Source organism: Marmota marmota, unplaced genomic scaffold (genome assembly GCF_001458135.2).
Source record: "Marmota marmota marmota unplaced genomic scaffold, marMar, whole genome shotgun sequence".
NCBI classification, from domain to species: Eukaryota; Metazoa; Chordata; class Mammalia; order Rodentia; family Sciuridae; genus Marmota; species Marmota marmota.
The window spans coordinates 40,841,044-40,863,662 of record NW_025999932.1 but is presented as its reverse complement, the minus strand read 5'-3'; the positions used below and the strand labels follow the sequence as shown (position 1 = coordinate 40,863,662).

Sequence of the window (22,619 nt, the reverse complement as noted above, 5' to 3'; positions counted from 1 at the left end):
CCCCCCGCCCCGGCACCCCTGAATCATCAGAGGTAATTCATAGAAGGCTCAACTCTTAAGAGGCGTTTAGGACATGAAACTAAGTCTGTGATTGCTTTTAACATTACCCCCACCCCTTGCCAGGAGGCCATGGTGCCACAGGACCTTGCTCCTTCTCTGAGGGCAGGACCTATTGTATTCATCCCCCGTGTTACCTTTGTCCTGTTCCCAGCACACAGGAGTTTAGAGACAGGGAGTTAGGAGGGTGGTGCAGACTGAGATCAAACTTCCACGGCACTACTACCCTGCGGGCAGGGTACTGGGGACACATGACTCAAGCTTACCAGATAAATCCATTTTCATCATTGAAGGTGGCATGGCCAGAGTTATTGACGAGGGCCCGGATGCTAGCCTCTAGACTGTCTTCCAGAATGATGTATGTGAACTCTTCACCATCTGTGCAGGAGATGAGCAGAGCGAGCCTTCCTGATGGATAGCTGGGCGTTGGTTAAGGCACAAGCAGTCCCTTGGGACCCCCTGGAGGACACAGTCCTCAAACCCTACCCCAGCCCCAAATCAGACATTGTATGTGTCCATATGAGCATGTCTCTGCTCCAGTGGATACTGTATCTGTCCTGTCCCATCAGGAAAGAGAACTTGGAAGATGTTCTCATTGGGGTAGAGAATTAATTTTCCATCACCTTTACGCACCTGGGAAAGAAAAGATGTCTGTGAAAAGCACGCAGGTGCTGACTGTCCTGCTTCGGAGGTCACTAAAGCACTCAGACCCTGCATCTGCTTGCTCTTTGTGTGACCACGTGCTGCTCTGATTGCATGCACACGCACGTGCATGCACACACCCATGCACACCCATACAGACTGAAGTGCTCACTTCACTCACCCCAACGCTTATTGGTCCTTTTTATTTCCTAGCAGCGTGGAACCAAGTCCGGCCAGCTGGGCAGCTGATGTAACAGAAATATATTCCCTCACCACCTTGGAGGCCAGAAGTGTGACATCGTGGTGTCCACAGGGTTGCTTCCTCCTGGAGGCTGGTAGGAAGATCCTCTTCCCCACCTTCGACTCTTAGGAATCGATGGCGACTTGACCTTTTGTGGCTTGTCTGTACATCACCCCATCCCTGCATCTTCACTGTGTCTTCTTGGGAGGGCACCAGTGGTGTTGAAGCTGGGGCACACCCTACTATAGCATGACCTCGTTTAATGTCATTAATTACACCCACAAAGACTCCATTTCCTGATACAGCCACATGCTGAGGTGCTGGAGGTTAGGATTTCAACCTGTCTTTTGGGGGGAGGGGGAGGGGGACAATTCAACCCATAATGTTGGTCCATTCAGGTTTTTACAATTTTCTTCTTAGTCTTAGTAAATTATATTTTTTAGGAGATTGTTCATTTTATGCAAATTTTTTTTCATTAAAATTTTGTCATATACTGTTTTTTAAAAATATTCCACTGCCTCTGTTATATCCTCCTTCATTCCTTATATTATTTATGCCTTCTCTTTATTTTTTTTTTCTGTATCAAACTTGTTAGGAAATTTGCCTATTTTATAAATAATATTTTCAAAGAACAAGTGTATGGTTTATTTATTTTATGGTTTGGGTGTGAGGTGTCCCCCAGAAGCTCACGTATGAGATAATGCAAGAAGGTTTAGAGGAGAAATGATTGGGTTCTAGCCTTAACCTAATCAGTGAATTAATCCCTGATGGAATTAACTGGGTGGTAACTGGGGGCAGGTGGGGTGTGGCTGGAGGAAGTGGTTCAGTGGAGGCCTGGCTATGGGGTACATATTTGTATCTGGCAAGTGGAGTCTCTCTCTCTCTTTGCTTTCTAATCACCCTATGAGCTGCTTCCCTCTGCCACACTCTTCCTCCACGATGTTCTGCCTCATCTTGAGCCCCAAGGAATGGAGCCAGCCTTCTATGGACTAAGACCTCTGAAACCCTGAGCCCTCAAATGAACTTTTCCTCCTCTACAATTGTTCTGGTTGGGTCTTTTAGTCACAGCAGTGAAAAAACTGACTAAAACATGTTGTTTACTATATTATTCTATTGAATTGTTTATTTAATTGTTCTACTGAACAGAATAAACAATTTCTGTTCTTGTTACCAATAAGAACTTTTTGCTGGTCTTCTAGGTTATTCTATTTTATTTCTCTAATTCCTTGAATTGGATGCTGAACATATTGATCTTCATCTTTCTTTTTCTTTATAACCATCCTCCTTATTTACATAAGCAGACGGGACTACGAGGTTCCTCTCAAAATACTGTGTTAACTGTTTCCCAGGAGTGGAGATATCTACCTTTCATTTTTACTCCATTCATAATATTTTCAAATTTCCAATATTATTTTTTTTAAATTCATTTATTTTTTCTTTCAATATGAGTTGTTCCTTTGTACACAAGTTACTTATGAGTGGTACTACATTTGCCAATGTATAGAGTGCCTTTGTTTACATTGTTAGCATTACTAATTAAAATGCATTAGGGAGAGAGTCTGTGATGTGGTATCAGCTCTTTAGTGTCTGCTGAGGTTTGCTTTGTGGCCTTGTGTGTGATCGACTGTTGGGAAGGATGTGTGTCCTCCATTGGAGTGTAGGAAGAATATGGAGTGAGCTAGGCTAGCTGGAGTAAGAGAGCAAGTCAGTTTTCTTTAATTCATTAGATGAGGAAGCTGAAGACTTTATGTCAGGGCTCCCAATATCCTCCCCATTGTCCCTTACAACCTGGAGAGTTTGGACTGTTTTATGGACTTCCTCCCTACAGGCAGGCCCAGGAGATAAAGAGTACTGAGCAGCCCGTTCCCTGACAGGAGGCCTGAAGAGTCTGCCCCTTGGTACACAGTGTCCGTTTCCTGTTCTCTTCCACTCTGACACATGGAGGCCACCTCATTACATAAAGGTGGCTGAGTGAGGGTGGCTGATTGCTTTTCCTCTCGGTGCAGCAGGAAGAATATTTCCCAGCTCCTGTGCAGCTAGGTGGGGGTCGTGTGACTTGTTTCGGTCATGGAACTTAAGCCTGGACTCTGGCTTTACTATCCGTCCAGGAAACTGGACCTAAAAACAAAAACAAAAACAAAACAAAAAAACCTCCAAGATAGTGGTGACCCCTGATGAAAGGCCCAGATTCCTGAGACCCACTTTGGAGAAATGTCACTCAAAAGAGCTAATAAGACTGAAAATAAGATATGAAGTAAGCAAGGTATACACATCTGCTTATTAAGCCTCTGAGCTTTGGGAAAGACTGTTAATTTCAGCAGGTGATGATCATTGTCCTGACTGATACAGGCTTTGTGTCCTTGAGACAGTGGCTCAACCCAGTGAGCTGGTGTTATGGTTAACTTCTTTTTATCTTTATTTTTTGGGTACTGGGGATTGAATTCAGGGGCACTTGACCACCGGGCCACATCCCCAGACCTATTTTGTATTTAATTTAGAAACAGGGTCTCATTGAGTTGCTTAGGACCTCCTTTTGCTGAGGCTGGCTTTGAACTCATGATCCTCCTACCTCAGCCTCTCGAATTGCTGGGATTACAGGCATGTGCCATGGCACCCAGCTATGGTTAACTTCTTAAATGTCCCCTTTTTGCTCATGTTTTGAAGGCTTGGTCCCCAGCTGATAGCCCTGCTGGGAGATGGTGGAAACTTCAGGAGGTAAGTTCTACTTGGAGGAAGTAGGACATTGGGGGTGTGCCCTTCAAGGAGATATGAAGATCCCAACCCTTCCCTTTCTTTCTTCTGCTTCCTGGGTGCCACCATACATTTTCCACTGTGATGTTTCTCCTCTCCATAGGCCCAAAGGGTCAAGACCAAGTGACCATAGACTGCAAACCAAAATAAATCTTTCTCCTTTTTAATGAATTGTCTCAGGTATTTTGTCACAGCAATGGAAAGTTGACTAACACATCTCGGGACCTAAGGTACCCATTCCCCATCCCTCTGCCACTTGCTCACATTTGTCCTCGAGGTGAAGTTTTCAGGGCCTTTCCTGGCTCTGCCTGTGATGCCCTTCCCCTCGGTATCTTCATGGCTCAGGCTCAAGTGGCACTTGGCCCCACAGGCCTTCCCCAAATGCCCTGTGGGTATGGGAGCAACTCCTCTCTCAGCCCAGCAGCTGGAGAGTCCTCATGCTGCTTTCTCCTTGTGCCATGCAATAATAGCTGCTGTGGCATTGAATAGTGGTTTTGGACTCGGACTCTCTCTTTGACTGGAACATAGCTCCCTGGGAGCAAAGATGTTATTTTGTCTGCCCCTGTGTCTCCAGGACCTGGGACATTCATTGTATGTTCTCAGCACATATTTACTGAAGGCACCAGGTCTACTGCATCTTTCCCATCTCCACTCTAATGTCTATTTTTTGAACTTGGGTCATAATTATTAGTTCATGATTAATGATTCTAACATTCTGAGACCTGTTTACACTTGTGACTTCATAGTATCATTCTTTGTAAATATACCACGTGATTGGTTTTTAAAAAAAAACTTCACATTTTAGAGCAGGTCACAGCAAAACTAAGTGGAAATACAGAGATTTCCATACACCCCCAATGTCCACCCTCATATTCCCTACCATCAACATCCTCCAACAGAGTGGTACACATATCCCAATTGATGGATGATGTACTGACACACCCCAAGGTCGTAGGTTTTTTTTTTTTCATGTCTTTATACATGTAATTTGGATAAGGATGTCCATCACATTCCACCATTCTTGCTAACTCCCTGCCCCCTCCCTTCTCCTCTCACCCCCTGCCCTATCTAGAGTGCATCTATTCCTCCCATGCTCCCTCTCCCTATCCCACTATGAATCAGCCTCCTTATATCAGAGAAAACATTTAGCATTTGTTTTTTGGGGGGGATTGGCTAACTTCACTTAGCATTATCTTCTCCAATGCCATCCATTTACCTGCAAATGCCATGATTTTATTCTCTTTTATTGCTGAGTAATATTCCATTGTGTATATATGCCACATTTTTTTATCCATTCATCTTCTGAAGGGCATCTAGGTTGGCTCCACAGTTTAGCTATTGTGAATTGTGCTGCTATAAACATTGATGTGGATGTGCCCCTGTAGTATGCTGTTTTTAAGTCCTTTGGGTATAGACCAAGGAGAGGGATAGCTGGGTCAAATGGTGGTTCCTTCCCAGATTTCCAAGGAATCTCCATACTGCTTTCCATATTGGCTGCACCAATTCACAGTCCCACCAGCAGTGTATGAGTGTACCTTTTCTCCACATCCTCACCAACACTTATTGTTGTTTGTCTTCATAATAGCTGCCATTCTGACTGGAGTGAGATGATATCTTAGAGTAGTTTTGATTTGCATTTCTGTAATTCCAAGGCCGTAGTTTACATCAGGCTTCACTCTTGGTGTCATACATTCTGTAGGTTTGGACAGATGTGTAATGACATGCATCTGCCATTGTAGTAGTCTCCTACAGAATAGTTTCACTGTCTTAAAAATCCTTTCTCTCTGCCTATTTCTCTTTTCATTCTGCCTATCACATAGAAGCCACTGATATTTGTACTGTCCCTGGTTATTCACTTTTCATAGAATGTCATAGAGCTGGGATCATATAGTGTGTAGCCTTTGTAGGTTAGTTTCTTTAACATAGTGTTATGCATTTAAGTTTTGTCTGTGTCTTTTCACAGCTTGATAGATCATTTCTTTTTAGTGTTGAATAATATTCCACTGTATGGATGTATCCATTCACTGTGTAATTGATTTTTGATATAGATTCTAATTTATTTAGGAGAGGGACCTATATCATATATTTTCTTTATTCTCCTCCTTTACATCCAATTGTCCATTACAGGCCCAGCAGGCCAAAGAATCTCAATAAATCCTAATAAAAACCCTATTGGAGCTGCCAATAACACTCCCAGTCTGGTGAACTTCCAGGTAGTATCCACATTTTTCTTGTTTGTGTTCACGTTGTGGGTGGTCCTGCCAGCTCTGATGGTGTATGTGCCTCATCTGAGCCAAAAAATCCAAACCCCCAAACCAGCCCCCCACCCCCCAAAAAAAACCCCAACAACAACAACTACCCAAAGTGAGAGCTTCAACACCACGCCATCCTTACCTTCACCTCCTGTATCCATTCTGTATCTAGTTCCACTTTCTTCTTACCACCAACCCGCTTCTTGCCTTCTGGCTCAGGCTCCATCATACTCGGGAGATGAAATGTGAGAGTCTCAGACGACTTTAGACCTGCCATTCAGTGAGTGAATGATGTTTGCATTCAGTCCAGCGACTGGATTGAGGAAGGTTTTTGTAGGAAAGAGAAAGGAAATGGAGATGACCCTCTCAACGAGCCAGGGAGGGTTTCAGGGTTTGGAGATTCAGCCATTGTCCAAATAAGGAAGGAGGCCGGGTCCTAGGAAGAGCAAGGTTTCTGAAGCTAGCAAGGCTGGGGCTGAAATTCCAGCTCTCTCTGTTTATTCAATCATTCACTGAACACATATTTCTAAGGGCTTAATGTGTAGCAGTCAAGGGCAGAATAATAGACACGATGGTGAAGGCCACCCCGTCCAGACATGGGCACTAGAGAAGGAGACAGCCATATGCAAAGTGTGGAGCAATGAGTGACATGTTCTCAGACAAAAGTTGTGGCTGCTAAATGAAAAAACAGACTAAAGAAAGGGAAACACACCTTAAACATGTTACTTTCACCTAAAGCCTAAATGTATATGAATATGTCATTTAAAATGTAGAGCAAAGTCTTTCCTTTGAGATCTGATCACTGGGGCTCTGTGCTCAAACCACACCCATAATTTACTACTTATCTCCTTCAGGTTTGGCAGTTTCTAATACACTGAGTGCAGAATGGTACAATCTTAAAAAAAAAACAAACAATTTCTACACATTACCCAATTTTTTATGTACATTTGGTTCACAACTAACCCAAAATAATTTTTTAAAAAATATCTTCTTATTGAGCTTTTTAAAAAGCATCAACTGGTTTTCATAGCAAAAAGTTTATTTTTATATTCATCCATTTTTATAACAATTGAATTTGGAACTAAACTAGTAAGGACAAGTGAAGCTCTGCTCCAAGTGCCTTCTGGAGGGTGTTGAATGTGATACAGGAGCTGCAGTGAAGGGAGCTGGGGAGAAGAGTTCTCTCTGAGGTCAAGACCGGGATGCTCTTGGTGGGAGGGAGGAGCATGACTGTCTTGGGAACTGGGTTTGGGGAGCCAGCGAAGAGAGCCCTGGGTGTCCCACCACTGGGGCCAAAACAGGGTTCCATGAGAACTCACAGGAGGGAACTTAACCAGGCTCTGAAACTGAAGCAAATTTTGGTGGAAGGTAAGTGTCCATCAGTCAAGAGGGTGTCCTAGCACAAGGTCAAAGGCTCCAAGGAGAAAGAACTAGTGGTGACCGACGATTCCAGAGAGGCAAATAGGGCTCAATCATGGGTTCATTTGCTCACTTAATAAATGCTTATTGTGTACCTGTGTGCCAAGAGCTGCCCTGGGTATCAAGGATGCTACAGTCCCTGCTATCTCGGAGGAGACTGATGCTAAATAAGTGAACAGATAATAGTGTAATGTGCCAGGTGGTTACTAGTGCTATGAAGAAATAGGGCAAGCAGGATGGAAAGTGATGGTGTGCATGTATAGTGTGTGTGTGTGTGTGTGTGTGTGTGTGAACACACTGGTTTATAAATTTTTTCTTTTTTTTTGAGATGGGATGTTGAGCAGGCTGGCCTCAAATTCCTGAACTCAAGTGATCCTTCTTGAGTAGCTAGGACCATGGGTACATGCCATCAGGTGAGTACTGGATGGTCAAAGGTAGCCAAGGAAAGTACTTCTGAGAAGATAACATTCCCTCTGAAGAGAGGGACAGAGCCATATATCAGAACCAGGAGCATTCTATGCAGAAAGAGCAGCAAGAACAGTCCCTGTGGCAGGAGACACTAGGCCCATTTGATAAATGAGGAAAACAGCAACAACAACAGTGTGTCTGAAGAGGAAAAGCTGAGAGCCTTGCAAGTCACATGAGGAATAGGGACATTTTCTTGGAGGCCACAGAGACCCAATGAGAGTTTTCAAGATTACTCCAGACTAGATGGTTCTGAACAGGAAAGACCGTTTCAACTGAGAATCCCAGAGAGAAATGAAGATGCAGGATCCTTTTCCAAAATTATTAAGAATTTCAGGACAGTGACAGGAAAGCTTTAACCAAAGCACAGGGTCCCTCTCTGTGTAGAGCCCTGCCCAACTGCATGGGAAGTTGGCCCTGGTTTGGCAATTCAAGTGTTCAGAGTCCTGGGCTGTGTACTAACGATAAAGAGTAGGTGGGCATGGTGGTGCACACCTGCAATCCCAGCAGCTCAGGAGGCTGAGGCAGAGGGATCGTGAGTTCAAAGACAACCTCAGCAGCAAGACCCTGAGCAAATCAGTGAGACCCTGTCTCTAAACAAAATATAAAAAAGGGCTAGGGATGTGGCTCAGTGTTTAAGTACCCTGGGTTCAATCCCCAGTACAAAAAAAAACACCCTACCAAACAAACAAAAAAACCCAAGCAGGACCCTGGCAGTGAGTGAGTTTGCCTCTCAAGGGCAGCTAGTTCTCTAGCTTCTTGGGGACTAGCTACAACAGGAGCCTGAAGTGGACGTCTTTCATCAACTAGCGTTCTGGTTTGGATCTAAGGTGTCCCTGAAAGCTCATGTGTGAAACAATACAGGAATTTTCAAAGATGAGCATTAAGATTAGGTTATAAGAGCTGTAACCTGATCAGTGGATTCATTCACTTGATGGATTAAAAATTTGCAAGGACTACTCTACTGGGTGGTAACTGAAGGCCGGTGGGGTGTGGCTGGAGCAAGTAGGTCACTTTGGGGTTGGTATTTTGTCCCTAGCACCTCGCTCTCACTTCCTTGATGTTGTGAGCTGGATAGCTTTCCTCTACACCAAGCCTTTCCACCATGATGTTCTGCTTCACCTCAGGCCCAGAGTAATGGAGTTGACCATCTGTGGACTGAGCCTCTGATGCTCTGAGCCAAAATTAACTTTTCCTCCTCTAAGTTGTTCCTGTCAGGTCTTTTGATCACAATGATGAAAAGCTAACTAACACAATCACAAATATTACATTTCTGTGTAATAAGCTCACATCTTTTAGGGGTCAGTTATCGGAACAAGCAGGGAGTGGGCAGAGGAAGAATCTGGTCATTTGTATTATATCAAATTTCATTCTCCAGTTAGAAGCCCTTCTCTGGACATGGGACAGTAGATTATCCTGAAAGGCTTTTATTCCCTCAAGGGAGCAAAAATTCATGCATGCATGCATCCATTCAAGAAACATTGATTGAGTGCCTATTGTATGCCTTGCTAAGGTGCCAAGAAAATAAAGACATAAGTGTCTACAGCCACAGGGTAAAAGAAACATAAGTAGCAGACAAATGTAAAACAGTAAGTGTAATAGACATTTTCTGTGTTCCTGGCGACTGAGAAGGTGAACTCCTGTCCTTGTTTTGGGGGTACCCCATTGTGTGAGCCTTGGTGGGGGGCAGGTTCTCTCACCTCAGTAACTGGAGGTAACAATTTCTCCTTTTCCCTACCCTCTAACTCCAATGAGGACATGAGACTTAGGCTTAGACAGTTCCCATCCCTTTTTCTTCTCTAGACACACTGGCCTGAGCGTGCCCAGGAGATGAGTCCTAGGTTTGGCCTGAGTAATAGTGAAAAAAAACAGTGTGGCTTTTCCATTCAATGACTGGTGTTCTTGGGAAAATCACTTAATCTCTCTGAGCCTTAGTTTCTTAATCCTTCTTCACATGGTTATGAAGATAACTTTGAATCAGACATTGCATATGCAAGTACTTAGCCCACAGGGGTTATTCCTTAAGATTTGGGACACATGCTACTATTAGGGGGCTAGAGCACTCCCTTGAGAGGGAATCTGAGGGTGTGACATGTCTCAGGGGGAAAGAGGACCATGGCTGATTGGCTGTCTCTCTCATGGGTACCACCACCCTTTCTGTGTTAGCTTTCTCTGGTTTTCTGAAAGATACTCCATATTGTGGTTTGAAGTTCCTCAGTTAAGCAGTCTGACCCAAACTTTGCATGATTCAACCCACAAACCTGGTAACCTCCATGATCAGCCATGTCTTAATAGCTGGGTCCCACAAGTGGAGACCCTTTCCCCCAAATCTGGGTTAGATGCCCCTCCCTGTGCTTCAGAGCATCCCTACCCATCATAGGACTTAACCATTATATTCCCCACTTGCTTGTCTGTCCCCTTCCTCCAAGGGATCAGGCGGTCCACCGGTCCTAGACTGTGTCTATCTTGCTTGATATTTTGTTCCCTGCAGCTCGGACTTTGCTAGCCCAGTCGGTACTTGAGTAAACAAGCATTTCTGCCTCCTTTACAAGGCAACTAGATGGTCAGAGACTAGTCACGGGGAGTGACTGGTAGTCTGGTGCTTACCTTCATGTCTCTTCATAAGCCATATGATTGGGTCTTCCAATGCTTCAAAATTTGCCTTCAACCTAAAAGGAACATGAATCCTCTTTGAAAACCATGACTGAATGTACATGTCATGATGCGCAGAGCTGGCAGGGCTAGAGCCTGTGGAATCTTTTATATCAGGGTGGGGGTGGGGGTGGGGGAAGCTGAGCCACTGGCTCTGCTGTCTGACCCAGCTTTCCTTCCAGTCCATGGTCAGGAATAAAAGGTTGGCCTTTGGCCTCTGTTCTGTTCTTCCCGCCTGGTGGCTTACTGATTTTCATCCTGGGCACATGGGCTGACCCCCAAACCTTTGAAAAAGAATTCAACAAGAATTATCTTGAAGCCGAGCATGGTGGCACAACTTGGGAGGCAGAGGCACGAGGATCGCAAGTTGAAAGCCAGCCTCAGCAACTTAGTGAGGCCCAAACAACTTAGCAAGACTCTGTCTCTAAATAAAATATATATATATTTTAAAAAAGGGCCCCCAAATAAGGTGGTCTCCAGGGCAGCTGGGTTTCCTAGTTCTCAGATCTGAGTTCGTTTGGAAAGGAAAGGTGTCAGAAAGAGTGAGGTTCCCAAGCTTAAATGGAACTGAAAAGGAGGCCATTGACCTGACAGGTTTTAAGTCCCCGAAGAGAAATAAAAATTAAACCCAGAGCAACCTTAGTTGATGGCAAGGGTCACACTATGTCACCTAGCAGACAGCAGAGGGTTACTATTTATACACAAGCAGCAGTGGGGGAACAAAGAATGGCATTTTGGTGGCCCATTTGTACAGAATGTTATCGGTTTGACTTGTAAGCTCTCTAATCGGAATCAAAGCAATTTCTGCCAACTGGCACCTGTGGAAAAAAATAAGGACCACAGTGTGTGGCGAGGTGGAAGCCTGTGAGCAGGATGCCAAATGCAGACAAGTGTTAAACTCTAGTGAAGGGATCCAGCCAGAGGCTCCAAGGCCCTTTCTGTAATGGCTGGATGTGCCTCCCTTGGTATTTTGCAAGTAAGTGGAATCCCCCCAAATGTGAGGCTGTGAGGTACACATGACTGTATCCCCATAGCCCAGGGGAAATATTTGTTGAGCACAGTCAGGTTGAAATGAGCTTCTCTTATAGGCTACAGTGGGAAGAAAGGGGAAGAGATGGAACCCAGGCGGCAGGTTGATTTACCCAGATGCTATTTGGTATTTGCTTTTGCTGATCTGAGAGCTTTGTGTTTTGCTCTTGGGAGATCTTTGTGTTTTGCTCTGTTCCTTTGCCTTCCCCTTTTCTGGAGAAGCCTTGAGGATCTGTTGCCCATGACTACTGAGCCCCAAACGGAAGTTGCTGGCAGTCAGTTTCTTCCTGATTGGTCAATGATGGAACTTGCTACAGTGATTATGGAGGGGACTTGTTTCCTCAGCCTGCGTTTGGTACCACTGCTGGAGAGTCAGCCACAAACCCATGGGTCCTCCATCCCCATTACCCCCCCCACACACACACACACACCTTGCTCCTCCAGATATTTGACAGTGGATAAGAGTAAACCCAGGTGTCTATGCTGAGAGGACATATCGCATCACAGGCTGGATGTATACATGAGATTCTGGAATATTTGGGAACTGCAGCCTTGCCAGCAAGAAAGAGCTGGTGCCAGCAACAGGTTTGCAATAACCCTCTCATTCCCCACGTCATGGTCTGAGGCTCTGGTGTGACCCCCAGTTCAGTGATGCTCATAGCTTTCCCTCCTTGAGAAAGCAAAGCAAAGCATCGGCCAGCCTAGGATGAAGCCAGGGAATTTGTTGGGGAGATGCTCAGCATCTTGACAACTCTTGCCCCCTCTTTTAAAAGGAATCTGAGTCTCATTCCCTAGACTCTTGTTCAAGTTCATTTTCCTTAAACGACCCTTCTTGCTCTGGATTTCCAACCTCTGCCTCTGGCTTTGCTCCTATCCCGTGCCTCCCATGTTTGTGATTTCCTTGCTCTTGGGTTTTCACTTTAGTCTGGCAGCTGGATGATCGCTGTGTCTGTCTGACCCCTGGGTATCACTGTTGCTCTTGTACCTGGCCTGGGCCTGCTTTCCCTGCAAGGGGACTTGCCAGGCTCTGCTCTCTCCCCTGGCGGTTCCATTTACAACTTTGCCTGCTGTCACCTCCTGTCTCCCCAAACCCGCAGACCACTAATCCCACCTCTCCAGTTACTCACAGCATTCCCAGCTTCCTTCTGTTTTCAGTTTCCAGCATCAGAGTCAGGGGGATGTTAAGATCGTCTTCCAGTTCATTGGCAGCATACATTTCTCTGACTATTCTCTTAAATACTGCCTGATACGATCTTCTAAAAAACTAAAAAAGGATCACAAATGAAATCCCCAGAAAATGAAAATTAATGATTCATTAATTAATCCCTTCTTCGGACTCCCAAACGTGCCAGGTGACATTTCATCATGTGATTCAAAAGACACAAAATGGGGGAGCAGTAGGGTGGCTAGCAAGAATTCTTTTATAGAATTCATTATATTCTCTTCTTGTCCCCCCACCCGATTGCCTTAGGAATTGTTTGTAATATCAGTATCTCAAGAACTCTTTTGAGATATAATATCCTCTTTTTTTTCAATTCTGAAAATGGCTATAAAATGTAAAAGTGATTTCACATTTTAAGAGTGTAGCGGGTTCTCTGATCCCCAAATGGCCAATCTCCTAGGGGTGGCTTGTTTATTCAATATCAAGGCTGAAGTCTTTGAGGGAAGCCGTGGAGCAGTAGAGCATCATTGTACTGGACATCTCTGCATTGAAAGATTCTTTCCAGGTAAGGGCTTTACACTGTGTAAAGCCTTTGTACTGTGTAAATTTGATCCTCTGTCTCAGGTCTGTGCTTCTTATCACGACTGACCCATAGATGGGTCCTTGCAATTTGAACTTGTGTGGACTTGTATGTTCACAAAAATAAGCCTTGCAGGTACCAAGTGGCATTCATTCCGTTCTTCCTTTCTTGCTCTGGTTCTACTTGTTGCCTACCAAGTTGTTTGGAGAAGTTTTGCGTCGCTAAGCCATGTTATTGACTGCTATGGTTTGGATATTGAATGTCTACCAAAGGCCCGCCTGTTAAGGGCATGGTCGCAGGGTACGTTATTAGGAAATGGCAGAACCTGCAAAAGGTGGGGCTTCGTGGGAATTGCTTGGGTTACTAGAGGAGCACCTTCTAGGGATTGTGTGTATCTATTTCCTCTTCTCCCTTGTTCTACTTCCTGGCTTAAGATGTGACTTCTTGCTCTGACACAGGCTCCTGCCATGGTGTGCTGCCCTTGCCAGAGGCCCAAACCCATGGGGGTTGCCTGATCTTGGACATAAAACTCCAGAACTGTGAGCCAAAATAAAGTCTTTACTTTACAAGTAGCCAATATCAGGTATTTTGTTACAGTGACGTGGAGCTGACTAATACATTATGTTGGGTGATAATGTTGGTGCTCATGCCCCAATCCTTGAATGGTACAGAAATCAGAGAGGAAAGAATCCCCAAACTTGGTGCCAAGTTTTGTCACATTGACTCTAGAGCAGCATGGCTCATGTCCAGACTTTTGCAATGTGCTTCATAACTGGTTTCCATCCATGACTGGCTTTTATACTCTAACCACAGGGGCTCAGTCACCGTCTATAGAATTTGGATAAGAAACATATGTGGTACCATCCCCTCTAACCCCTTTTTTTCCTGGATTCCACTTCATTTATTAAAAGCCCTTCTAAATGCTGACCAAAAGCTCATAGGCTCACGTAGGAAAACAAACTAACACTGGCACATTTTTATGTGTTTGGGGGAAAGGAGGTACTGTCTATCTGTGATAGTAAAAAAAAAATAACAATAATAATTATGCCCTATAATCACCTCTATTTCCCAGGTTGCAACTATATGCTAAATGCTATATGCTAAGAATTCTCCCACAGATTCGTATATTGAAGTTCTATTCTTTGTAACTTAGTGACCTTGTTTGGATATAGGGTCTTCACAGAGGTTACCAAATTAAAATGGTGCCATTGGGGTGATCCCTCATCCTATATGACTAGTGTCCTTATAACAATGGGAAACATAGAGGTAAGACAACAGGAAGTGATACGAGGTGGGGGGAAGATGTCATCTACAAGCCAAGGAGGGAAGTATGGACCAGATTCTTCCCACACAGTCCTCAGGGGGAACCAAGCCTGCCAGTGTCCTGATTTGGGGTTTTTAGTCTCCAGAATTGGGAGTCAATATGCTTCTGTTGTTTAAGCCACTTCATTTGTGACACTTTATTACTGTGGCCTTAGCAAACTAATACAGATTCCAAATCGAAGCCTTTAGCCAAGAACATTCTCCTAGAATTTAGATGGACTGTTCCTGGTTTTCAACTCGACGTCATTTGGATGTATTACAGGTACTTACTCAGTGTGCCCAAATGGAGCTTTCTACTCTACCCAACATATATGCCAGCCCTTCTTCTCCTCTTCAGCTTCCCAGGCCACAGAGGATAAGTATGTCCTATGTCACGGCAGGTGATTGGACATAGCCCTAAGCAACCAGATTTTATCCTTTGTTCATGTATACTGATATTGTAGAACTACTCTTCTTCCTGTCCTCAGTCTCCCCACTCTAATCCACAGAGCCACCAGAGTGGCCCTTTAAAAATGCAAAATTGATCCTGTCAGTTGTGAAGGAACTCAATTAATACTGTTGGGAACTTCGGCCGGATCCCCTATGCCATGCTGTTTCCCCAAATACATTTCAAATTTTTTATATATATTAAAGATCTCTTAGAGAGCTAGAAAAATAAATAAATTATAATTTTTTTTGAGAGCCAAAAGACCTTTCTAAATCTAAAAAAATACCCAGTAGTCATAAGAAAAAAAAAAACTGTTCCATGAACCTTCCTAAACATGAAAATTGACCATGTCATGGAAAATACCATGAAGAAATTTGGAATAAAAAAACTGAAAAAAAAATGTTTACAACCTAGATGCCAAAAAAAAAAAATAAAAAGGATTAAGCTCTTCAATATATAAAGAGTTTTTACAAATCAGAAGAAACGAGAAAGAAGTAACACAATAGAAGAGGAGACAAAACATACAAGCTGGCCGTTTCACAGAAAGGGACACAATGTGACCGACAAATGTGAACATGCCCTGCACCTTTTGTATTGAAAAATAGGCCCAGGAGACATTATTTTCACCCTGTTGGATGGACCAAATGATGCCCCTTGGTGGGTGAGGGTGTGTGACCTCTTGGGGAAAGGAAAGTGGCACAATACATATGGGCAGAAATTTGTCAGTGCCATTCGAGTTAAGGATGCAGGTAACATTGGATTTGGCATTCAACTGCAAGGGATTTATTCTTTAGATATTCTTGCACAGGTAATAACATATATATTTAATTTATTTCTTCTCCCTCTCTACATATGTATATGCATATAAGTACATATACTGGAAATAAACATCTATTGGTAGGGTGCTGGTTAAATTTTGGTGTAAGATATAATGGAACACCACAGATTTCTAAAAATGGAATAAATGGAAAAGCAAGCTATAGGATAGAATGTATATTGCTATCTAATTTATGGATATGTATGATTTATATTGTTTATGTGCATTAAAATTTCCAGATCGCTACATGAAGAGCAAAACACAGTAGCTATTTCTGGGAGGTAGGGACTTGAAACACTTATTTTACAGCTTCTTTACCATTTCAATATTTAAAAATCATGCACACTTGATTTGAGATTCAAATGCTAGGTTGAATCAAAATATCAAAGCAAAAAAATAAACACAAATCTGGTAGTGTGACATCTCCAACTAATGTCCTCTAGTGTCAAAGCCCTGTGATGTGAAGGTGCTGGCAAGGGGAGTCCTCTTGTTCAGTCTCTTTGTCTCATGGAACATTCTGGAAGGCTCCTAAATGGGCCCTGCTCTTTCAGAGGCTGGTGCAGCCATGCAGAGGATGTGCCTAGCCTGTGAGTGTCACCTGTTTTAATATTTGGAGGAAGGTGCTCTCAAATCTTCACCCAACTTACATTATCACTGTAGTTCTTAAGTTCCTTGTCCACAGCCTCATCTATGATGCTGGCCCATTCATCCAAGGCTTTCAATTTGGAAGGCACATCGAAAGGAAGGTCATTGGAATGGAAAGCAAAATAGGAAAGAAATGGATTTATGACATTTACCCTTGTCCTTTAAAAAACATGCCTAAGTCATCCACGAGACTAAATAAATCCATTAAATTACCTAAAGTCCAACTTGGAAGTACTCATAAAATAGGAATATAAAGGTCAGTTTCCATGGCTGACTTAAGGAAGCAAGTGTGGTGTGTTTCTTGTGTCCAGTGAATGTCAGTCCGATCAAGTGATATTTGAGGGAGTCCCAGATGAAGTCAGGCAGGGAGCAGGCAGATGGCTGGGCAAGGCCCTGGGGTGAGTGGTTAGACTCACAGGCAGACTGCCACAAAAAGCACAGTCTGCCTGGAGCCGAACATGAAGGAGGGCAGAAGGGGAGTTAGAGAGCACACAGAGAGTCAAGGCCAGCCCTCAGAGGGCTTGGAAGGCGGTGGGAGGAACTAAAGGGAGATGATTTTTTTTTTCTTGGAACTCTCACAGAATGTATCTGTCTTCCACCAGTTTTGTCATCTATTGCCTATTTCTGGAATGGCCTATGGTTTACAATTGCTGGTCAAAGCAGAAGAGAGGACTCCCCAAGTGAGTCAGTTAAAGTCTACCAGAGATAGCAAACGTCTTTTATTCTTCAAGGTCAGCTGTGGTGGGTGGCTCTCTGGGCCAGGAGAGCTGCTCAAAGCCTCCAGGGCAGTGGGGTGCAAATTGAATTGTGGGATTGATAATTACAACTTGAATCTCTCTTCCCTACTCCCTGGAAGGTGTGGCTTCTGAGGTGAGGGCTTGGGGGAAGTGGCTCTCACAAGATAATTGGGTCCCCAGAGAAATGACAGTGGCCTATTGCCTCAGCTTCTGGATGATACCTTCAAGCTGGGACATCCAGAGAGCCTTGAAAACCCGCCAGGTTGGCACAGGGCTGACTGACTTCGTTTGATTTTGCATCCTCATTATGTCTTTGTGGGCAGAGAGGGGACATTCTTCGTGATCCCCACCCTCATTAATTTTGCCCTGCTTCCCTGTTTGATTGAGTAATAAAATCCCTGACTCTTTTGGGCTCCTGATGGGATGGGACAGAGAGTTCCACTGAGTGCAGCGACACAAGGCCCAGGGGCCTGTCTGTCTGCAAACCTCCCACTGCAGCCTCGGTTTGCACTGGATTCTATCCACTTGCCACATCTGACAATACCCCAGCGGCCACACATGTCACACACATCTCCGCCACGAAGGTACTTAATGTGACAGTGGCGATGTCTGCCGTGGAGAGGAGCATGGGAAGTTTTCAAAAGTTTAGGAAAATCCAACAAGGACCCACAGGAATTCAAGCAAGCATCGGGGAAGCTCCCTGTGAGTGGCACCAGAGGAGTGACGTGAATGAACAGGGAGAACAGGGGTCTAAGAGACCAAGGTGCAAGCCACAAGTGTAAGGTGCTTTGAGCTGCAAGGGCAGCTGCCTTCTGTGTGACTGCCCCAGAGTGAGCCTGGCTCTGGCCCTCACAGCTCAGCCAGAGCCCCATCATTTGTGAGGGCAATATTTTAATAGGCTTTATTGAATAATGCCCAGTTAATATGAGGAAGGAAAAGTAGGTGTTTATCCAGGAAGAAGGTGAAATTGGCATTTCTGAATACTGAACAGTAGTGCTCAGAAGCCTTCAATTCAATGTAATAATTAAGCTTATTAACATCAATGGGCTTTGTCAACATGGCAAGTTAAGCATGGTAAATAAGCAGTAGCATAGCTATAACTGGAATTGAATGAGAAGAAAACTATTTCTAATTTACTGACCCTTTGGGGATCCCCCCAACTACTTCTGCTCTGGTGAGATCAATATCTTCCTGAAGTGGCCCCACAGAACATTGGGGAGTTGTCAGATTAGGTTCAAGTGGTGAGCCACCTCTGACATACCACACATCCTTCTTGCATCCTAGCTCCTCATCTGTGCAATGGGGACAGTAAGACTCATCTTTAGGGTGGCTCAGAGTATCAATGCTAATGTAGGTCAATGCCTGGCACACACTCTGTGCTGAATGGAGTCTTTTTCCTGGTCTGATTATGAACAAATCTTAGTTCTTCCTCACTCAAAGTGCCTCTTCTCTAAGAGTGATTTTGCATCCTCATTAAGCTTACTTAACACAATGGCACTTCCTGAATTTAGGATAAACGTTTGAGCCATTTGTATTTGCCCTGATAACAATAGTCCCCATGTTACAATGACAAAAATTCTTTGCTTGACCAAAGGCTCCTGAGTCTTCTAGGCCTGTCTGTGTACTTCCTCGTAAAATCCAGTTTTAGCAAAAACCCTGCTAAACCACTTTAGTAGGAACCCCCTGCCCTCAAGATCTGACCATTTTAGGTATCTGATCACGTTCCTCAGCTCTTCCAGCTCCCAGTGATGTCTGATTACTTTGGCCTATCTCATGCTTTAACAAATGCCATTAAATGATTTTCTCTTTGACAATAGATGAAGAAAAGGAGGAGAGAAGTAAAGTGACTAGCCCAAGGGCCAGCTCTGAGAAATGAGCAATCAGCACAGATTAACAAGCACCCAAGTGAAACTCAATACTCTTTTCACCCCATGCACCCTTCATGTGACCTTGTTGACCTAGGCAGGTGGGACATCAGTTGGGCTGCCCATTGCGACATGCACAAATCCTTAAACTGTTCTAAAGTCTGGCTACCCAAAATGTGATTGGTGGATTAACAGTAGCTTCTGGGAGCTGCTTAGAGAGGAAGAATATCAGACCTACCGACTCAGAATCTACATTCACGCAAGGTCTCCAGGGGACTGCACTGTGCATTAACAATTTAGCAGCACCTCTCTAGAACACCCTTGGAAATGGAACAAGACAGAGAAAACTGTATCCAGAAGTACCTTCTGGGGTTGCAGAGATGTGGGTGGCATGCATAGTCCAGAATTTGAGTCTGTTTGATAAGTCATGGGGACAGGGGGTAGAATGATGTGTGTGTGTGTGTGTGTGTGTGTGTGTGTGTAAGAATACCCCTAAGTTTCATGCTCCAGGACAACAGGTAATAGTTCTTAAACTGTGTCCTTATGAGGATGGGTCTGGTTCATGTGGACTTTTGTTTCGTGGTGGTGCTGTGCAAGTTGGAATTCTGCACCATAAGGATTCTCCCCTGTCCTTCCCCATCTAGAATTACCAGACCCGCCTTAATAACATTTAATAAAGCTTTAATAAATCTTTAAAAAATTTTTAGGAGTTCTAAGTTATTTGCTACCAAGGTGCCACTGGATGAGTCTATCTGAGGGTGCACACACCGCAGTCAAGTCCTGCTTTCTAGACCTCAGGGGACCCAACAATAGCCTGAACCATCTTTTAATGTAGAGGCTCTTGTTCCAGAGCTTTTGGGTAGGAAGATGAGCTTCAGGGCCTGTCCCATCATTCCGTCTCCCTCATTTCTTGTTTTGGGGGTTCTGAGGCTGTGTGCCCAGAATGTCCGCAGTCCTTCCAGGACTTAACAAGCAGGACAGCAGGACAAACAGCAAGGGAACCATTCACCTGGGACACTTTCCCCAGCCTAGGAGACTCTGCAGGAAGATAGATTTTGATGGACACTTACAAGCTATATCCGCTGGCTGCAATCCAGAGACAACATTCACTGAAAAAAAATGGGCAACATTATTAACAGGATGTATGGTATGGTGAACTAAATGGGACCCTTTAATCCCCAAGAGAATCAATTTTAAAGTCACCTCCTAAATAGCTGGGGGAACAGAGTGGAGATCACATGATTTGGAATAAGAGACTTCCTTGATCTTGAGCAGGTCAAGGCCTGTGGCCTATGCTCACTAAATAGTCCCTTGGTTGCTATTTCTTGACCACTCGAGTTTAAATTCTGAGAGTGTGAGATGTTTTTTTCCATTTTTATATCCTGCCCAGTATATAGTAGGTGTACAGTTAATGTCATTGAATGAACTGCATATGGATAGTTCATTATTTTCCCTCCTAACTCCAGTCATAAATGTTGTTTCCTTCCTTTTCAAAATGCCATAGCAATTGCCTCTTTGGTTCAATGTCTTATCTGAGCCTTGATCTTGACACTAAGTTCCAAAGATAGTGCCTTGGCCATTGGCCTTGATCAAGGCTGCCTCAGTCTGCCATGATCAAGCAGGTTCTGCTTGGCTGGGAGCATGCTAACTCTGTGCTTCTCATCTTCTTGCGGATGGATAAGTAACAAATACTACAGGTCATCAAAACCATTACAAATTATACCTTCTGAATAAGAGCTCATGGAGTTGTCTTCATCTGGTTTTATTTCAGGCTTCATAAAAACTGATAAAAGGAAAAAAAACAGAAGAAGATGGAGCATTACAATTTTAATCATGCTTTCCAACGGGTTCATGTTGGACATGTGGGATCTGAGGTTCTCTCCGGGCTCATCAAGGAAGGGGAAGAACCAGGGCTGATGGGCTCCATGGGCATGGATTGGGTACTCCCTCTGCCCCTCTTTGTCTCTGGGAATAAGGACTGCAATAAATCAGTGGTGGAAAAGGTAACCTCTCTCTGGCTTTCCCCTATGGTCACTGTGGGGGTAGTCTGAGTCCCCAGGGTCTCTAGGATGGCTGGGGTTGGGGGCAACCTTAGAAATACCCTTCCTGCTATGGAGTCAGCTGGCACCAAGACCATGGGGACACACAGTAGGGTGTGACCTATCATGGTAGCAAGTGGGCATCTCTGGCATTCTTTGCCAAGAGCTTTCTCAGAGGTGCATAATGGGGGCTGTCTGGGAAACATGGTAGTGGGGACTGACTGATATCAATCGGTTGAGTTAGCCCTGGGAGGCTACTGTGTTTTTTTAAAAAAAACTTTTGTAAGTTCTTGGTTATCCTTGTTCTGTGTCTTCCGTAATTTTGTGATCCTAGCTCCTTTTATCCTTTGCTCCATCCCACCTCCTCTTCGCACTCCCAAACACATGTGGACACATGGGTGTACACATACACACACACACACACATACACACACATACATGCACACACACGCACACACATACACCCTACATTTCATTCTTAGGAGTAATAGAGAAGCAGGTCCCAACAAAAAAAGTGAAAGTGAACTTTCATTTTCATTTGTCTAATTTCTTACAATGCCTCAAAACCCAGAAACATGATTCAATTATTTTCACTCTATAATCTGCAGCATATTTTATCTAGGGTTAACTATTCTCTTCTGATTTTCCCATCAATCCTTGGTTTCTGAAACTTCCTACCTGATTTTGTTGCATTCTTTCCAATCTGAAGATAATTTACTTTCACAGTGAAGACAAAATTCAACAGCCATTGAAGAACTTGACTTTCTCTGCATCACTCATCCAGGCTGTGTCAATGGCAGCTCTGCCTTAACCTTTTTGGTCCAATCACATTTTCAAAGGGTCTTTTGTTGCCTCCTGTATTATCTTTAGTATTATAATTATTATTTTTGGTAAGAATGTTTATCCTGGGATTCAGCTTTCCTGACACTAAAAGTTCAGAATCATTTTTCTACAATTCTTTGTCAGGAATATCGTCTTTGTTGTAACTTCTTCACTTGATCTTTCAAATCCAAGTTCTCTAAAGAAAAATCTGTGCTTCCACACTCTGCACTTTGGGGAGCTTTCCAACCCTCTTCTCTGTCTTGCCAGGTGGCTTGAAGGATCACTTGCCCCCCACTTTCATTTAGCCTTACCTACTTTTCTATACATATAGTGTCTCTGACTCTAGCCCCTTTTCTACCAAGACTATTTATTTGGACAGGATGTACCTTTTTATATCCATTATCCAATCTTGAATCAGAGGAGGAGTTCAACAACAATTTCAAAAGTATTTAACAAATATTTATAGGTGCTTCCTATGAGCCAGGCACTAAATCTGGAGGATTTCTGTGAGCATGGATATAATGCTTGGTGTTGTAATTCCTGTTCTCCTTTGTTTATGATCCTGCTTTGTATCTAGATAGATGGACACGTGGGGCCATAAATAGTCCTTCTGGTCCTTCCGAATGCCTCCTCATATGGATCACAACGTATTTCCCGTATCTTTAGCATTCTTTCCCCATCAGACCTGCCACCC

The 22,619-nt window shown here is 43.9% G+C and overlaps 1 protein-coding gene across 1 annotated transcript in view; it reads right to left on the bottom strand.

Annotated features, from left to right (window-relative positions):
- Erich6b (glutamate rich 6B) overlaps positions 1-22,619 on the bottom strand; it is a 43,393-nt gene that overhangs the window by 7,892 nt on the left and 12,882 nt on the right. The window contains exons 2-7 of the mRNA XM_048800557.1: positions 16,465-16,532; positions 12,636-12,772; positions 10,435-10,496; positions 6,086-6,213; positions 605-690; positions 324-476 (exon numbers count right to left, since the gene is read on the bottom strand). Of these exons, the coding sequence (XP_048656514.1) occupies positions 324-476; positions 605-690; positions 6,086-6,213; positions 10,435-10,496; positions 12,636-12,772; positions 16,465-16,532 (634 nt within the window). The remainder of the gene's footprint in view (positions 1-323; positions 477-604; positions 691-6,085; positions 6,214-10,434; positions 10,497-12,635; positions 12,773-16,464; positions 16,533-22,619) is intronic.